The sequence below is a fragment of the Hippoglossus stenolepis genome, chromosome 11, assembly GCF_022539355.2.
Source record: "Hippoglossus stenolepis isolate QCI-W04-F060 chromosome 11, HSTE1.2, whole genome shotgun sequence".
Classification (NCBI taxonomy): Eukaryota; Metazoa; Chordata; class Actinopteri; order Pleuronectiformes; family Pleuronectidae; genus Hippoglossus; species Hippoglossus stenolepis.
The window spans coordinates 16,549,771-16,565,924 of NC_061493.1; the positions used below are offsets into that span (position 1 = coordinate 16,549,771).

The window sequence follows — 16,154 nt, forward strand, 5'->3', positions numbered from 1 at the left end:
TACACATACAAATAATGATTCCTCCAATGTTGGGTTTAAGAATATTTATTGGAGTTTCAACAGGTAACAGTCTCACTGCTGGACGATTAATGGACGTAATACAAAATGACATTGTATTTCCATAACAAGCACAGTATTGTTATTGCTGGTTAAATGGCAAACGATGATTAATTATATTGTACAACTGGAACGGAACTTTATCTGCACATAGGTATCTAGGTACTTTCGATATCCATGAAAAAAAAACCTGCCAATGTACAAATGTTATGTTTTAAATGTTTTCTTGGCTCTCAGGTTAATGTATCTTGTGCTTGGTTGTAAACGATAAAAAAAAATATAGATAAATACGCCATTTAATTTGTCCTCGTAGTTTAAAACCTTTCCTTTTGTTAGAAACCACATACAGTCTACTGAACGTCATTTTACCCCTCACACAGAGCAGCAAAGGGAAAATGCTACACCATAGAAAAGTTTTACAAATTTACAACACTTAAATTGTTCTATCCTCATCCCACAAACCAAACTTATATTGAGTTAGCACATAATGTGGCGATAGAGAAAAAAGCATTAACCGGCACTGGAATATTTTTATTTCAACAGTAGTGCTGACTTGCCTGTAAGTAAACAACCACCATGTTTATTCCCAGAGATCAGCTGAATTCATGATCTAGGAGCTGATGTCAAACTCTCAGTCAGTCTGTCTTCAATACATTTTACCGTCTCTGTGCATTATCAACACAGTTTGACTGGTTGCCCAAGAAAAAAAGATTCCAACAATAAGAGCAGCATAACTTGCTGCCACTAACCACGGTATCTAGATACAGGATTTTCCACGTGATGGAGTGAGTTACATCCCGTTTGTGTCTGTGTGTCTGCGTTGGTGACAATGTTCAGTAAATGTCCAACAGAGAGCGCTCTACCAGGCCAGTCACACATCAAGTAAGGATTGCTGGAGTATCTTTTTCTTTCATACAACTGAAAACCAAAAATGTAAAAAAAAAAATGCACTGTCAATTTAAAAAAAAATGTTCCACTTTACAGTATGTTTTCATATACCTCTAAACACAAATGTAAAACCTACACACAGACCATCATCTGAGGGAATGTACACAACTGGAATGGAGGTCTGGTTTTGTGAGGAGTGGCTGGACGGGACCGAGGCGTGTCCTACGAGGACATGCTGATCTTCTTCACCTTATTAATTTCCTGAAGGGAGAATAAAATATTTTACAATGCTCCAAACATACGTAGTTAATGGTGATCATGAAACAATATTACAAAGTTACAAATGACATTAAATCCAACTTTTTCTCAAATGTAGCTCTTAAACAAACATCGGTGTGATAAGAACTACTTAAAATGACAGAAACCTCTTTGAGAAAAAAGGTTCTGATGTCCATCTCCCATCCACTCACATGGAGGAGGCAGAACTTATGACCTATGCTGCAGCCAGCCACTAGGTGGTGATTATTATTAGCTAACATTAGCCAACTGTGCTTGAGTCGTATGTGTTCTGCAACAGTGACTCACCTCGAGAAGAGCCTGTTTTAAATGCCCGTAAGCATCCTCCAAATTATCGTTGACAATTATCACATCAAACAAACCAGGTTCTTTGCCTAAAGGAAGATACATTCATCATCAGTCATTATTTAAACATTTTACAGGATGTGGTTAGAAACTGTTGAGATTTTCAGAGCAAACAGGGATTACTGACCTAACTCCATATCCACCACGGCTGCATGCAGACGCCTTTGGAGGGTCTCCTCTGTCTCGGTTTTTCTGTCTCTTAGACGCTTTTCCTGAAACAATTAAAAAACACAAACAGGTTTCAATGAACAAGAAGCATTCAGAAGTCTTGACCGAGCATCTAAAAACTGTACGACAGGAACCCAGCGGAACAAAGCAAAGTCACACCCAGGAATTCTGTTTTTGATGGAGCCAATAGATGTGACCAGACTGGTTATTTGGTGAAATGCATTTCCTTGTGTTCTCACCAAGACTGCCATGGATGGGGGCTGGATGGAGATGTACATGGGATTCAGGTCGGTGCCTTTAATGTTCCTCACGCCCTGCATGTCTATGTCAAGTATACAGATGAGGTTCTTGGCCTGGACGTCTTGCACAGCCGCTTTACTCGTCCCGTACATGTTGCCGGAAAACTCTGCGTTCTCCATGAAATCGCCTTTGTCGATGCTGGCCTGCATTATCTCCCGAGTAACATAATGGTAATCTGAAGTAAGGACAAAGGAAAATGAAAAACTGCAAAACGGATACCTAGAAGTTTAGAAATTAGGTGTTAGCACTGTCGTGAAAGAGGAGGGCTTTTCTGTACCTTTGCCATTTTTTTCTCCAGGTCGAGGTTTTCGAGTTGTATCTGAGGAAAGATGAGACATTTATTCAAAGGTTGCGCTGGATTTGATGAAGTTAGTTTATTGATTGATAATAAGAATCGTCTGGCTCAAGCTTTTAAATGTGGAATAATAATCATTATTTTCTGGCCTTTTTGAATAAAAAACACCAACATGTCCTACAAAACCATCTACAGGTGGACTTTACTGATCGACAGCTGTTGTCGGCACTTACGCGATACGCTGAAGCCAAAGACGCTGTCATATTCCTTCATGAGCTTCTTCAGCAGGGTGCTCTTCCCTGCTCCTGACGGGCCGCTGAACACCACAGGCCTGGGTCCAGCCATAGCTGAAAGAGAGGCAGAGAAAGGACGAGTATGGATTATGGTAGAAAAGAGGTTGAGGTTGGAGGGATTGACGCATAACCACTAGAGTCTTGTGGAATGAGTCATCATAGGATCATCCGTCAGTGCACGAACATATGACTTCAAAAAGACGGCGGTTTCACAACATTAGAGCCGGACAACAGGTTTAGACAAGCCCCTCTCTGGTGGGATGAAAACCATGAAGTGATTAGCCAGCGGTTCTCAAAGGGAGACGGAGTAATCAGACCAAAATATCTCCCCCAGGAGCCGAGGACATCAACTGGTTAGCAAGCCATGGGGTTACCATGGAGATGTGGAGGAACGATTACTCACTAATTGGAGGGCCCTCTTGGGAAGAAATGTGGGGTTGGGCCACTTGGTGACCACGACACAAACACTCCCCTGCAACAGACATGTTCTTCCCCGACTCATACTGCATCCTTCCATCAAGTTCGGTGGAAATCTGTTCAGTTACTTTTTTGTGCTCTTGCTTTTAAACAATCAAACATACACAAACCGACCAGCAAACGCACAAGGGGTGAAAACTAAACCCCCCTGGCTGAGGAGGACAGCAGGAACTCAAAACGAGAGTCTAGCCCTTAAGGGGCCAAACAAGCAGATGAGGAGAATTTGACAAAAAGGATGCAAAATGCACCCCCCCCTTTGACAAGCCTACAGGCAGAGAACAGGTTGGTAAAACCTACATGTCTCTTAAAATCTCACCAACTTTATACTGTGACATATTCAACGCAGCTTCTTTCCCCATTATCAATGATCTTTAAGTAAGCTACTCTAGTGAATAAAGTATATCCCTCCTTACCTTCCTGAAAACACACAGAGCTCAAACAAACAGGGCATTCAACTGAGAAGGTTGTGACAAGTGTCGGATTATGAGCAGGAGGTAGGAGGGAAAGGGGCAGGGCCACACTCCCACACCACTACACTCTGTAGTCAACACAGTATAAATATATAAATAATGATCTGACGTTGCAGGCCTGTATACGTGGATAGTTTCTGGTCCAAAGACTGAGACCAGCCTCCATTCCTGTGTTTGTCACTCAGCTGGTTTTCTGTGATAATTTTCCCAACAGTCACTAGTCAAATGAAACCAGTTACATCTGTCATATTAAGCCACTAAAACCACTACGGAAAAGACACTAAAGCCTTTAACTTACACCAACAGCAAGAAACAGAGGGGTTAGGTCCAAATATGAGGGATTCCATATGACATGATGACTGAATTACAAAAAGAAAAAAAGCTTGTAAAGAAACCTACTCCATCTTTAAACACAAATGTGATCTGTACTGGTCTCTGTGGTGTTTTAATTGAAAATAATAGAATCAGAGCATCATGAGGGCTCTCGTCTCTGGGCAAATCAGATGCAGCGAGGTTGAGTTTGCAGGTGCAAATGACAAAGAGTCATTCTTGATTGCCTCTTGAATACTTCAAGAGCAGCACGGCTAAATAAAGGTGCAGTTCTTTTTTTCAGAGGTCAGTGTAAAAGCCCTAACGTTTTCAGGGTCCTGATTTAGAATTCATATATTCCTACCCAAACCCCAAAATACTTCTTCAGCATATTTCAAAAGTTATCCATGTTCCTATCAAGGCAGTAATTTCTATTTTAAAAACAATTAAGGCTGCGACAGATAAATACTTGTTTCCCACATCCTAAGATGTCCAGAAATATTTATTTTACAATTATTTTGGGAAGCACCAAAGGTTTGGAGCAAACTCCCACCACACATCAAACAACCTAATTCTGTTGATAGTTTTAAGAAACAATTCAATACATATTTCTATGATCTTGCTTTTAATTTAGTTGATTTTTTTTTTTTTACACGTCTTTTTTTACTTCTTTTTATACCTTTTACTAGTTTTATGATTTTATTTTGAAGTCTTTGTTTTATTGCTCCCACGTGAAGGTCTCTTCTTGCTTGTCATGAAAAGCTGGTTAATAAGGTCGACTTCCTGTATTAGCAGTGCTGAAAAACCACAGAGTTTTATGTCTTCCTCAAGGAAGGAATCATCCAAGATTAAATTAAATCTTTACATCAGTAAAAATTTAAAATATTTTCAATTTAAAAGCCATATTCCAGCCATATAGAAGCCATATTAACAAGATCTAATTTGCATTTCTTCCTGACTGAGCGTGTGAGACCTGCAGCTGCCACTCACTTGCACAAGAAGCAACCTCTTGTACTTAGATTAGAGCCGCGTGACAGGAAATGAGAGACGTGAGTTTATGATCAGTATTGGAAGCTGCACTGTGCTCGTGCACTCATGTGACTTACGTTTGCTTTAAGCAAAGTTTGAGTCAAATGAAATCTATTTGACAGGAGTTGATTTCTGGAGTTGAAACAATTCAAACAAAAAAGTTCCAGGTGTCTTGCTAATGCCTTTATCAAATGTATTTGATTTCCTAACCTTACTTGTCCTCTTATGCTAGTACATTAATACATTTGACAACATGATGCTACATCGGGCTCTGGCAAATTGTGTTTAGACTTTCACACAATTCTTAAAAGATGATTCTGTAATGAAAACATGTACAATAAACAGTGCGTAATGTCAGTGGTGGTGTTAGTTGAGTTTACCCTGACAAAGGGGAGTCATGTGGGCACTGGTTGAACCAGTTCTCTTCCTTATTCGGTCCAAAGCTGTGAGCTCCTCATTGGACCTCATTTAACTGCTAAAAGTCACACTTTCCATTCATCACTATAACGTGAGTGTCCCAAGTGTCTACAACCTGGAATCAGACTTCTAATCTAACTCAGGCATATCAATGTGCACTATGACTCACTGGTAGTAGCAATCAAATGTTTCTAATATTAAACTAAAGAAGGCCAAAATGTTGGAATGATTTTTCTCCACCGCTGAATTTAAAATAGTTAGTTTTCAATAAGAAACTACTCAGCTCCCTGCTAAAGACATGTCTAACAAAGACTTCCTTTCTTTTCTGTTTTATGCATGTTTTTTATTTAATGTTATCTCCTTTTCTTTTAAATGTCATTTTAACTCGTTCTTATGTTACTTAAAATCTGTTCCTTTAGATGAATGACATTTTAACATGTTTTTATTTGAATCTATATCGTATGTAAGCAGCTTTCATACATGAAAGCTGCATTTCTTGTATGAAAGGTGCTACACAAATTAAGTGTAATATTAATATATGCTGGTGAATAAACTACACAGCATCAGCTCAACTTAACTTAGCTCAGTAAAAACAACCACGGCAACCCTCAGAGACGAAGCAGGAAACCGCCTGATGGAGATGAATGGCTGTTTCTTCGCTAATGAAGCAGCTCGGACACAACGTTTCACTGACACACAAACAAACGGGCTCCTTCTTACCTGACAGCAACCTGGAGGAAAACCGCATGTACATCGGGAGACGCGTTACTTTGCGGTTTGAGGATTTTGTTTCTTCCTCCTCCGCTGAGAAAGCCTTTGAGGAAGCTGGACCGCCCACGTCATCACTGAGGGCCACAACAGCGACGCGTGACCACGTCAATGTGCGACCGAGCTAAGAAAGTTTTGCTAGCGTTACTTTGAAGGAAAGCGCGACATACTACCGCAGGTATTTGAGATACGTGAATGAATTTTGCGTTAGCTGCATTTCCCCTGAACGGTGAGACTTGTATGTGCATGTTGAGGCACTGTTAGTGGTGTAGCTTTGTTTCCAGGGCCGCTACATAGCCTAGCTTGAGTGACACGCTGCTACTCTACTATTCATCTTGTTCCCTGAAGACGCTTTAAAAACAAAAGGGAACTTATTTGCAGGTTTTCTCCCCAGAGTATTCACCACCACTACCGGGAAACACGCTCCGATCCCCGCGGGAGGTCACCGCTCAACTCCCCGGATGAGTCGACGCTGACGGCCTTGACCGATCGCGGTGCTCGTGTGCTACCGTGGCTGCCAAAAAGTTAGCGCGTTGACCGACGCCCCGGTGCTCGTCGTCGAAAAGTGACCGAATAAGGATGTTTGGAGCGTCGAGGTCCGGAGGGTCCCGCGGGGGACAGGACAACTTCAACTGGGACGACGTGAAAGTCGATAAACACAGAGAGAACTACCTGGGTAAGTGTGCTAGCGCTAACCAGAGAGCATGCTAACAGCTGCCTGCTAACTTACACACACATCTGAAGTCACACTAAACTACACGCGGTAAACGATACGCCAACTTTGCCACCTCTCAAGAGTAATATATATATTATATATCGATTTAATACAGTTGTAGGATGTATTAATGTTGGTTAGACGTTTTTCACGTTGGTTTTAAACGCACATTAAAACCCACCTATCTGCCCCATATGCTGCTTTTCATTACCTTTGATTATAGAGTCCCTCATTCCACAGTTTCTGAGCTGGTCCAGTCGCTCGGGTTTCCTCCCTTCACACAGCAGGTCCGAGCTTTCATTGCTCTGTCTCCCCTGTCCCTCCCTCCCTGTCTGTCTCCCCCTGCCTGTCTCTCCCTGAACACACGTAGCCTCTCCGTTTTCGGAGCCTGCACCGCTGGCAACATGTCAGCAACCCACAGCTGTGACATGAAAGTCACACAACAGGATAACCTGACACCATTAGTTAAAGCAAGTTAAAGTAGAAAATTCCTCCTGCCGAGAAATGTTGAATGTGTGCCTAGTGCCTGCTTCCGGTCGAGAGAGACATTTATAAAAGCTGCATGTTTATAACATGAACCAGGAGAGAGACCAATCCAATCTCTTGGGAACCAATCAAAGCTTGAATCGCAACATCTAAGACATAAAAATAATCTTTTCTAGCTAAACACACAGAGAACAAAATAGCTACATTCTAGCAAAGCCCTCAAACAACGCGTGATTATTCAAAAACTATCAGTCCTATATGTGAAATAAAAACACTGTAAGAATCCCAAGACTCTGCTGAACCTACAGATATATTGAGGGAGTGGTTAAGATGGAAAAACTGAAACTTAGAACTGGCTGCACAATACAGTAGAAATAACGTGTATAAAAAAATTCTATCTCAACCGCTGTTAATTCTTCTTTCCAGGGAACTCTTTGATGGCCCCAGTAGGACGATGGCAAAAAGGCAAAGACCTGTCGTGGTATTCAAAAGACAAAAAAACCGGCGAAGCTTTGTCCAAACAGGAAGAACTTGCTGCGGTCAAGGCTGCAGAGCATGAGGCACTGATGGCTGCCCTGTATGTATAACTTCCTGTCGTAGAAATGCATCACAAACACAGGCATCAACCCAAATATAATCTACTTATGTTTTACGTTTTCAATGTAGAGGGCACAAGAATATAAAGAGACAACCAACTGGCCTGACCAAAGAGGTATGTGACCCTTTTCAGTTTTGATTTCAGTCAAAAAAGCCTTTTTTAAAAGACTTAACCTGCATTAACATGTTAAATAATTTAAAATTTGATCTGATTTACACCAGGATCTTGTAGATGTTTGCAGGAGGGAAGAGGTTGACGGTGAGGAGAGGGATGTAGACCGTGTGTCAGGCTTGGGAAGCTCCAGGTAAGTGTTTTTTCTTGTTTTCTTAATAAGAAAACATGGTTTGCTTATTTTTTCTAAAAACATGCTTCTTTTAATGCACTGTGACTACAGAGTGTTTGTTTACAATCTACAGCATAGGGGCAAGGAAAATGGTGCTCTCCGATAAAGAAAAGGAGGCTGTTAAAATGGGCTTAGCAGTCTTTACGGTAAGTTTCTTTTTTTTTATCCACTGCCTTTTCACTAAACAAGGGATAGTTCAGGTCTTTAACATATTGATCATCTTTATAATGTGACAAGCAGTTTGATTAATTAATAGTGGTAGTTCAGAAAAGTTTGTTTCATTTGCACCCTGATGACAAAGAAACACTGTCTTTACAGCACCACAAGACTGAGGGTCGTCTAGAATCTACAACAACAACAACATCTGAGATTGTAGGAAAAGAAGAAAAAGAAGAACGGTATGTACGTTTAATATTCATTCTATATCATATTCCAGGATGAAAAAACCTACGGGGGCAGATGTCATCCTCTGTCCAGTTTTCCATGTTTACTTCAACAATAATAATCTATTGCTCTTTTGTTTTTCTTTAGTCATGAGACCAAAAAGAAAAAGAAGGAGAAAAAGAGCAAGAAGGAGAAAAAGAGCAAGAAGGAAAAGAAGAAGAAGAGGGAAAGAAGAGACTCGTCGTCCTCAGAGTCCGATGATGACAGGAAGAGGTTCGTTCAGAATGGAGTAAATATCAGGATTAATAGAAACCAATGTTTAAAAAAACAGATGCATTTGGTTTAGAAACAGAGGTTTGAATTATTATTCACCTCCTGTGAAGCGGCCACATTTGCAAACGGAAACTTTCCTCTGTCAGCACTAGAGGGCACCGAGGCGCTGTCATACACACAGCAACCTCAAGAATTACCTTTTAACATTTGAGGAGCATGTGTCCATAGATAATAGATATAATTGATGCAGCACAGATGTTAGATGTATCCCAAGATAATAGATACATTGTGTAAATCAGTTGTTACATTCATTTATTGTAAGTTATCTGCTTTAATAAGTTGTGCCAGCAAGAGAAGATTCACGATATAGAACAACCATGATAGTGATTTGCAGAGTTCATGATAAATGTTGTTGCATGGACAGAAATTTGTCAACACAATAGTCGGTTATCTTCAGCCCCAGCCGTCGTTTTGTGCTTTCTGTTGACGCCACTGTAAAGCTGATCCGGCAGTTACTTCTCCCTCAGCCTCACAGCATCTTTGATCCCCACCACAGCGACAGCCATTGATTGTTTGTTTCCTTTTACTCTTCAGGCACAGAAAGGACCACCATCATCATAATCCATCATACCACAGTCAGAGTGGAGCCAGACCCCATGACAGCCATTCAAGGGGGGGAGCAAAAGCCGAGCGAGAGCCCTCCCACCCCTATCATCGACAGCGGCGGCATGACACAGACTCCTCCGACGGGGGGTCTCCTGTCCCCCGTAACCCTGCCAGCCACAAGATGGCCCCTGCTGGTGCAACACAAAGCCACAGGCGGCGCCACGACACAGACTCGGACAACTAATGTCCCTCCCCCCAATTCAAAGACGCATAATGTGGACAGAGCGCTCTACAGCAGCTCGGCTGCCCCTGAAGACCTCATTTACCCTGGACAACCGAACAGACTGTGGATGGAGACAGGTTGACGTGTCAGACAAACAGGCGTGGGCCGTATGTTTTATCTTTTCACCCAGTGAGTTGGTCAGTTGTTCATAGGACACTGGTGTTTTTTTTTAACACATTGTATGTGATTATACAACCAATACTTTCTATTTTTTATTTCATTAGATAAAATACTTTGCAGGGTAAATAGTTAAATGGAATTTACTTTTATTCCCATATCTTGCCCTGGTAGATGTTATTACTCAAGAAATCTTAGAAATGTACTTTTTACCCAGAACATCGTTGCGGCAGGAACATTTATTGTGTGGAAACTACTCGTCCCTGATCCATTAAAGGATTTCAAAAACTGATACAGATTGATTATAATTTTCTATAAATGTGGTATACAGGTGTAATAGAGTGGATATAGCTGGTAACTTTCCACAAAAGTAGAGCTAAAACTTTTTAATGCTACAGAAAGTTGTGTAATCAGCTAAATCTATCAATAAACATCTATATAATGAAAAATCAATTGCGTGTTTGTTTGAGTTTTTTTTGTTGAACATACTCTCTGATGCCTTTTAGTCCTCGGACGTCTCCTCCATCCCACTGTGCCTCTTGCTTTACTCAGCAGCTCTGCTCCTTTTCTCTCTCTGTCATGCCAGCGCTGCTTAATCCCTCACCAACCCAGGTTGAGCTCCCTGACTGGTGCGACACCATTGGAATGCTCTCCACTGGTCATAATAGAGTGTAGTGTTTGCATTTGTCTTGAATTGGTCTGAAAGAGGGTATTCTGCTGGCTGGCACCTGGGGGGGTGCACTAAAAAAAAGAGCAAGGCATTCATAAAGAAGAGTGCAAAAAACCAGGCTGGTCCTTTTTATATGGCCGAGTACCATTAGACCGCCACACACAAACCAAGCTGATGGAGCAGCAGGAGAGGAGGCCAGACAAAGCCACCCTGTGAGGGTCCTAAGACTCCGGCTCCCTCTCCTTCCACCACCACCATACTCTCCTGCCATGTTTTATAGGCTTGGCTGCATTAACCACGGCAGCCTAATCAACCTGCAAGAATGCTGTCCGAGATTGCCACCCCTGCACAATGTGAACCAGGGTGTGCTCTCCACATTACTGCTTGAACCCAAACATTGGGTGGTTTCCATCATGTTGTGTCTTCACATTTCTTCCTGGGTCAAAGGGTGACACCCCCCCCTGCCCCCAACAGTTCACCCACTGACACCAAATACTAGTTCTGTTGTTAAATCACAGCATTATTTCCTGAAGTGTATCACTGCACTATTCGGCATACAATGGTAATTTAATATTGATTAGTCAGGAAAATGTCTCAAGTTATAAAGAAAATGTTTCCTTTTTCAATGTGACATATTTAAAGACTTTTCTCCAATAATCTTAAACTCAATTTGTATTTTAAAAAAGTTACACATACCTTCGAGAAGCTTATGTACTTTGTAAATATGTTGATGGATGAATCCAATTATTTTTCCTGATTGACTACCTGATTAATCAATGTCAGTTTGTTTAAGATAAGGAATATTTGAAGTTGTGCAATTTTTATGTAAATAATAGACAATAATGCAAAGGAAAGAGTCAACATCCACCTTAATATTCAGAAATTTTATTGCATAGATTGAAACACTGGAGATCGGCTTTAAACACATTTTCTCCTTAACTTTAATTACAGAGTAAATTACTCAGTGCTTTTTTCCCCTCACAAAACAAAAGTATCACATAAAAAACCAGACAATTAAAAAAAGATAGTTTTCCAACATTTAAAAAAACAATGTTTAATGCAACCCAGAGTAGTAAACACCAAGACTTTATTACAAAAACAGAAGCAACAAGTGTCTCGGATAAGACAACAAATGTACAACCTCCTGTTTTCCACACGAAACAATATGCTGCGACGATGGAAAACAGTAAACATTTAGTCGAAGCTGGTTTTATTTTGCCATCACAACTCCCAGGATGTGATGACTGAAAAGGCAAAGACCTCCTGGAGCCATTAGCAAAGACACTCTTAATATTGTAGTGTGCAGCTCCTCTACTTACACTTAGGTCAGCATAGGACTGTGGAGATAAGTACTCATAGTGGGGTAATACTTCCTGTGCAGTCTCGTGGTATAAACACCCTGTAAATATACAAACCCTCACACCACATCATGCAGGTTTGCTAACACGTATATTGCAAAGGCAGCATATGATCGACCTGAGACTCAGAATAACAAAAACCAAACAGGGACACAACAGAAATGAGAGCATTGCACTGTAGCCTAATCAAAACCAAGGCACTGTAAAACAAAGGCCAGTAAATAAATGTTCACAGACGAGGAGTTCTCCATTTTGGAGTGATGTCAGTTAAGACTGCTGATATTAAACCAGTGTTGACTAAATGGAAATCTGAACAGCTGGTACATGTAGTCCCTGGTTCAAGTAACTATATAGCTGCAAGTAGTGCATCAGTGTATATGTTTTTTATATAAAGTGAAAAGTCCCTCATGGATCATGTTCTACAGTAGACAATATAACAAGTCGACAGATTGCATTGAGGTACTGGGGCCAACGTGCAGTTCACCTCTTGTTTCCTGGCTTCCCTATTCTTACTCTAAACACACGCGACGGCCCGACAGCCAGAAAGAGAATAACCACAGCAGTTTAAGATAAGCTGCCCCCCCCCCCCAAAAAAAGGCAGCTCAGTTTTGCACCATCTTAAGAGTAGAGAGCAAAGTCAGGGATAGGTTTGGGTGGATCATTTTTGGAGGACTGCGATTATGAATTGTTCTTGAGCTGACTTGACAACCACTCCAGTCCTTCGAAGAGACCATCTCCGGTGGTGGCACAGGTTGCCTGGATGTACCAGCGTCTGTTTCTGAGGGAGTGAAGATTCATCTTGTCTGTGAGTTCTGCAGCGTTCATCGCATTTGGAAGGTCCTAAAAACACAAAACAGTGAGAAAACATTAAGAACATACCCCATACCACAACAGGCCATGAGAAAAAAAACATCTATAAAGATGGGTGACAGATCTCTGCAACGAGTACGTGATTTGGAGCCAGTGTCTTGTCGGGATGTCGAGCCGTGGTAGTGAGGTCCCATCGATACACAAGCTTGACCGATTCTAAGTAAGTCTCGGATGTCAATCACGTCCCCTTGTATTTATAGCATCAAATAACTTATTCAAACCAAAGTTGGCTGTAGAAATGAACATTTGAACATACTTCTCCTCTCTCTCCCCCCTCTCTTCTCCATTTTTCTCTGCTCGCCCCAATCGGTTAAAGCAGATGGCCATAGTTAATGAGCATTGTGGGAACTGTTTGGTTTCTCTATAATTTTTTTCCTTCTATGTAAAGTGACTTTAGATAATTGATATTATGATTTAGAGCTATAAAAATAATATTGAATTGAATCAGTGTGATAAGAACTACCTAAAATGACAGAAACCATCTTTGAGAAAAATAAAGACTTTAAATACAAAATATGTGTATTTTTCGTTGGCGTATGCCACATCCACTAACATGGAGAAGGTGGTGTTTATGACCTATGGCCAGTCACCAGGTGGTAATTGAGTCGCTTTGGAGTCCATCTTTATATACAGTAGAGGGAAATAACTGATTTTGCAACACAGCTGTTTATATAAGAAATGATTTAGAATTATTTACTTGTTTGTTTGCAAAGACTAAGATCACAGCATCGCGCAGGTCTTCCTCTGCCAACATTCGTAAGAGCTCTTCCCGAGCCTCCCCACATCGCTCTCTGTCGTTGCTGTCCACAACGAAGATGAGGCCTGGAACACAAGCAAATGAGAACAAATAAGTTTGTGTATATTACCACAAGAATTCATTTCTACGGATTATTCAAAAATAAGGGATTGATTTAAAGGAAACAAACGTCAAACACTGAGGCTTTGATGCAACTAAACTTACCCTGTGTGTTCTGGAAGTAATGACGCCACAGCGGTCGAATTTTGTCTTGCCCACCAACATCCCACACTGTGAAATTGATGTTCTTGTACTCCACTGTCTCTACATTAAAACCTGAGGGGGAAATAATTCAGATTATATTAAATAAAAACTCAAAGTTTTCATTTCACAGTGATAGAGTCAAATAGAAATATTTGTGTCATGTAGAACAAACAAAAGTCATAGGTCCAGGCAAGTCGTCATTATCTAACAATCTTTGACTTGCCTATCGTGGGGATGGTAGTCACAACCTCTCCAAGTTTGAGCTTGTACAGAATTGTGGTCTTTCCAGCAGCATCCAGACCCACCATGAGGATCCTCATCTCCTTCTGCCCAAACTTAGCAAATAGCTTAAAAATATTCCCCATGGTTGCTGGTGATGGGAAGTGACTTTGGTAAAAGCCTGCGGAGAAACAAGAGATCAATTGATGAAATGGGGGGACCCGATGGGAGAGATGTTAAAAGTCAGATTGATCATCAGTCGACATGATTAATCAGTTATCAACTTTTCTAATAACTGATTAATCGTTGGAGTTATTTTTAAGGCTAAAATGCCAAACAACTTGCTACCGCTTCTCAATTGTGAGGATTTGCTTCTCATTTTGGGGTTTGTGTGATAGTAAACAGAATATATTTGAGTTTTTTTTTTAGGAGTCAACTGTGGGCTTTATGAAACCCTGATGGGCACTTTCAGAATTTTCTGACAGATTAATGATAAATGAAGTTGCAGCCATAACTGCAACCGCACACTGCATTTGTGTTTCAGTGTGCTGAAATATGACCACAAACAAATTGCCTTTTAACAAATAACCATTAAAGCCTAAATAAACTTAGGTTTCTCCATCCATCAAATACAATGTGCCAACAACGACACACCTCCTACTAACGCTGCTGACTTTAAGAACCAGCCATCATCATCTAGTCCTATTTTAGCCTCAGCTTCTGCCTCTGCTCCTGTATTGAAAGTTAATTTGAGTCACATACCTAAGTTTCAGTTTTTCCTGAAAATATATACCCAGCTGTCTTTACCCACCTGAATCCTAAAAGATGAAAAAATAGACCCCAGGTTTAAGATTCTTCATAAACCTGGATGCTGATTATACTACGTTCACATGAGCCATGTAATTGAGAGTATCTATGTGTTTGAGACAGTGGTTTAACTACAGCTGGTCATGTGAAGTTTAACATACTGACAATATAGCATAATCATAACATTTGTGTTTAATCTCCTTAAGATATGGGATCTGCTGATGTGAGGCGTCCATGCTTGTCTGAATCAAATCTCCCAGTAGACGTGAACATTGTTTATAAAACTGGTCATTACTGTAACTCTGATCTGCTCTGAAAGCAAAGTAAACATGCGAGAGGTCAAACTGAGACTAGCATCTTATAAACAATGTAATTTCACTCCTGCGGAACAGTAGAAAAACGATATAATGATAAAATATATCTTGCTTGAGTGAATTGTGACCGACTCCGGGTAAACAGTGTACATTATTAGCTGTTTCAACAAGTAAAATAATAGTTTGCTCATCACAAGTTAAACTTACTGAGGTGCGATGCTAAAAGTAAACAAACGACGTTAGCTCGCTAGCTGCCCGAAAGTCCTCTGACTAGTTCAGATTCTTGACGGTTGTTGTAAAACTACTTTCCAGTAGTTATTAAAGTCAAAATAAAACACTACACACACGACACGAGTTACAAAGTAAGATAATATCAAAACAAAGTCAGATTCAAGCGAACTGACGTAATCTGGTAGCGTCGCACTTTCTCCTCTCGGTTTCGTCGCCGCTGTCTTACACAACATTTCACCCGCTAACGAGCCGGTTTGTTCCTATTCATTTAAAACAAGGTGACTTCATTCATGTTTTCTCTTCTTCACTTACACAGCTGATGTGTTTGCTTCCGTCTTCAAGGCGTTTTCCTTCCTCAGAGAAATGGCGACAGCTTGACACGTCCGCTTCTTCTTCTTCTTCTTCCTCCTCCCTTTGCTTCTTCTTCTTCTTCTGGGTTTTCGGCAGACTGGATGCCTCGCGGGCACTCTGCTGCCCCCCTCAGGCTGGGACTGAACTGCAGCTCCAAGTGAGTTGGTTCCTCATCATGTTGGGAGATGTCGCTCCCTGTGGCTAAGTGTGGAACTACAGGCATTATTGAAGTTTTAATCATTAAACATAGCATAATTGTTAAATTAGTCCGATTTGACATGACATCACAGTGGCTTCAGATTAAATAAATTGAGTATGACGGACTGTAGTGTAGTTGTAAAGCGATGTAAGGACATTTATTGTGTTTATTAATGTATTTGGCAATAATAATAATAATAATAATTTCTTTATTTGTA

General features: G+C 40.7%; 3 protein-coding genes across 6 annotated transcripts; 1 reads left to right on the forward strand and 2 right to left on the reverse strand.

Moving 5' to 3' along the window:
* Positions 1–29: 29 nt before the first annotated feature.
* guk1a (guanylate kinase 1a) lies at positions 30–6,205 on the reverse strand. The gene is made up of 7 exons (XM_035171038.2): positions 6,066–6,205; positions 2,584–2,697; positions 2,333–2,374; positions 1,995–2,230; positions 1,715–1,799; positions 1,531–1,616; positions 30–1,206 (listed from the first exon to the last, which is right to left on the reverse strand). Exons 1-7 carry the CDS (start codon positions 6,097–6,099, stop codon positions 1,168–1,170), a joined length of 636 nt encoding a protein of 211 aa, XP_035026929.1. The 5' UTR covers positions 6,100–6,205; the 3' UTR covers positions 30–1,167.
* On the forward strand, positions 6,156–10,371 carry c11h1orf35 (chromosome 11 C1orf35 homolog). 4 transcript variants are annotated; one of them, XM_035171034.2, is made up of 9 exons: positions 6,156–6,291; positions 6,508–6,789; positions 7,741–7,891; positions 7,981–8,026; positions 8,134–8,216; positions 8,329–8,401; positions 8,574–8,653; positions 8,787–8,912; positions 9,507–10,371. In XM_035171034.2, the coding sequence occupies exons 2-9, from the start codon at positions 6,693–6,695 to the stop codon at positions 9,760–9,762; spliced, it is 912 nt and encodes a 303-aa protein (XP_035026925.1). In that variant the 5' UTR covers positions 6,156–6,291; positions 6,508–6,692; the 3' UTR covers positions 9,763–10,371. The 4 variants fall into 4 exon arrangements, with proteins under 4 accessions (XP_035026925.1, XP_035026927.1, XP_035026928.1 ...); XM_035171036.2 differs by having other exon boundaries at positions 6,199–6,291; positions 6,495–6,789; XM_035171037.2 differs by having other exon boundaries at positions 6,204–6,342; positions 6,495–6,789.
* A 1,086-nt stretch (positions 10,372–11,457) lies between these two features.
* Positions 11,458–15,849, reverse strand: arf1 (ADP-ribosylation factor 1). The gene is made up of 5 exons (XM_035171039.2): positions 15,700–15,849; positions 14,040–14,216; positions 13,778–13,888; positions 13,514–13,638; positions 11,458–12,786 (listed from the first exon to the last, which is right to left on the reverse strand). The coding sequence occupies exons 2-5, from the start codon at positions 14,179–14,181 to the stop codon at positions 12,625–12,627; spliced, it is 540 nt and encodes a 179-aa protein (XP_035026930.1). The 5' UTR covers positions 14,182–14,216; positions 15,700–15,849; the 3' UTR covers positions 11,458–12,624.
* Between the last annotated feature and the right edge of the window lie 305 nt (positions 15,850–16,154).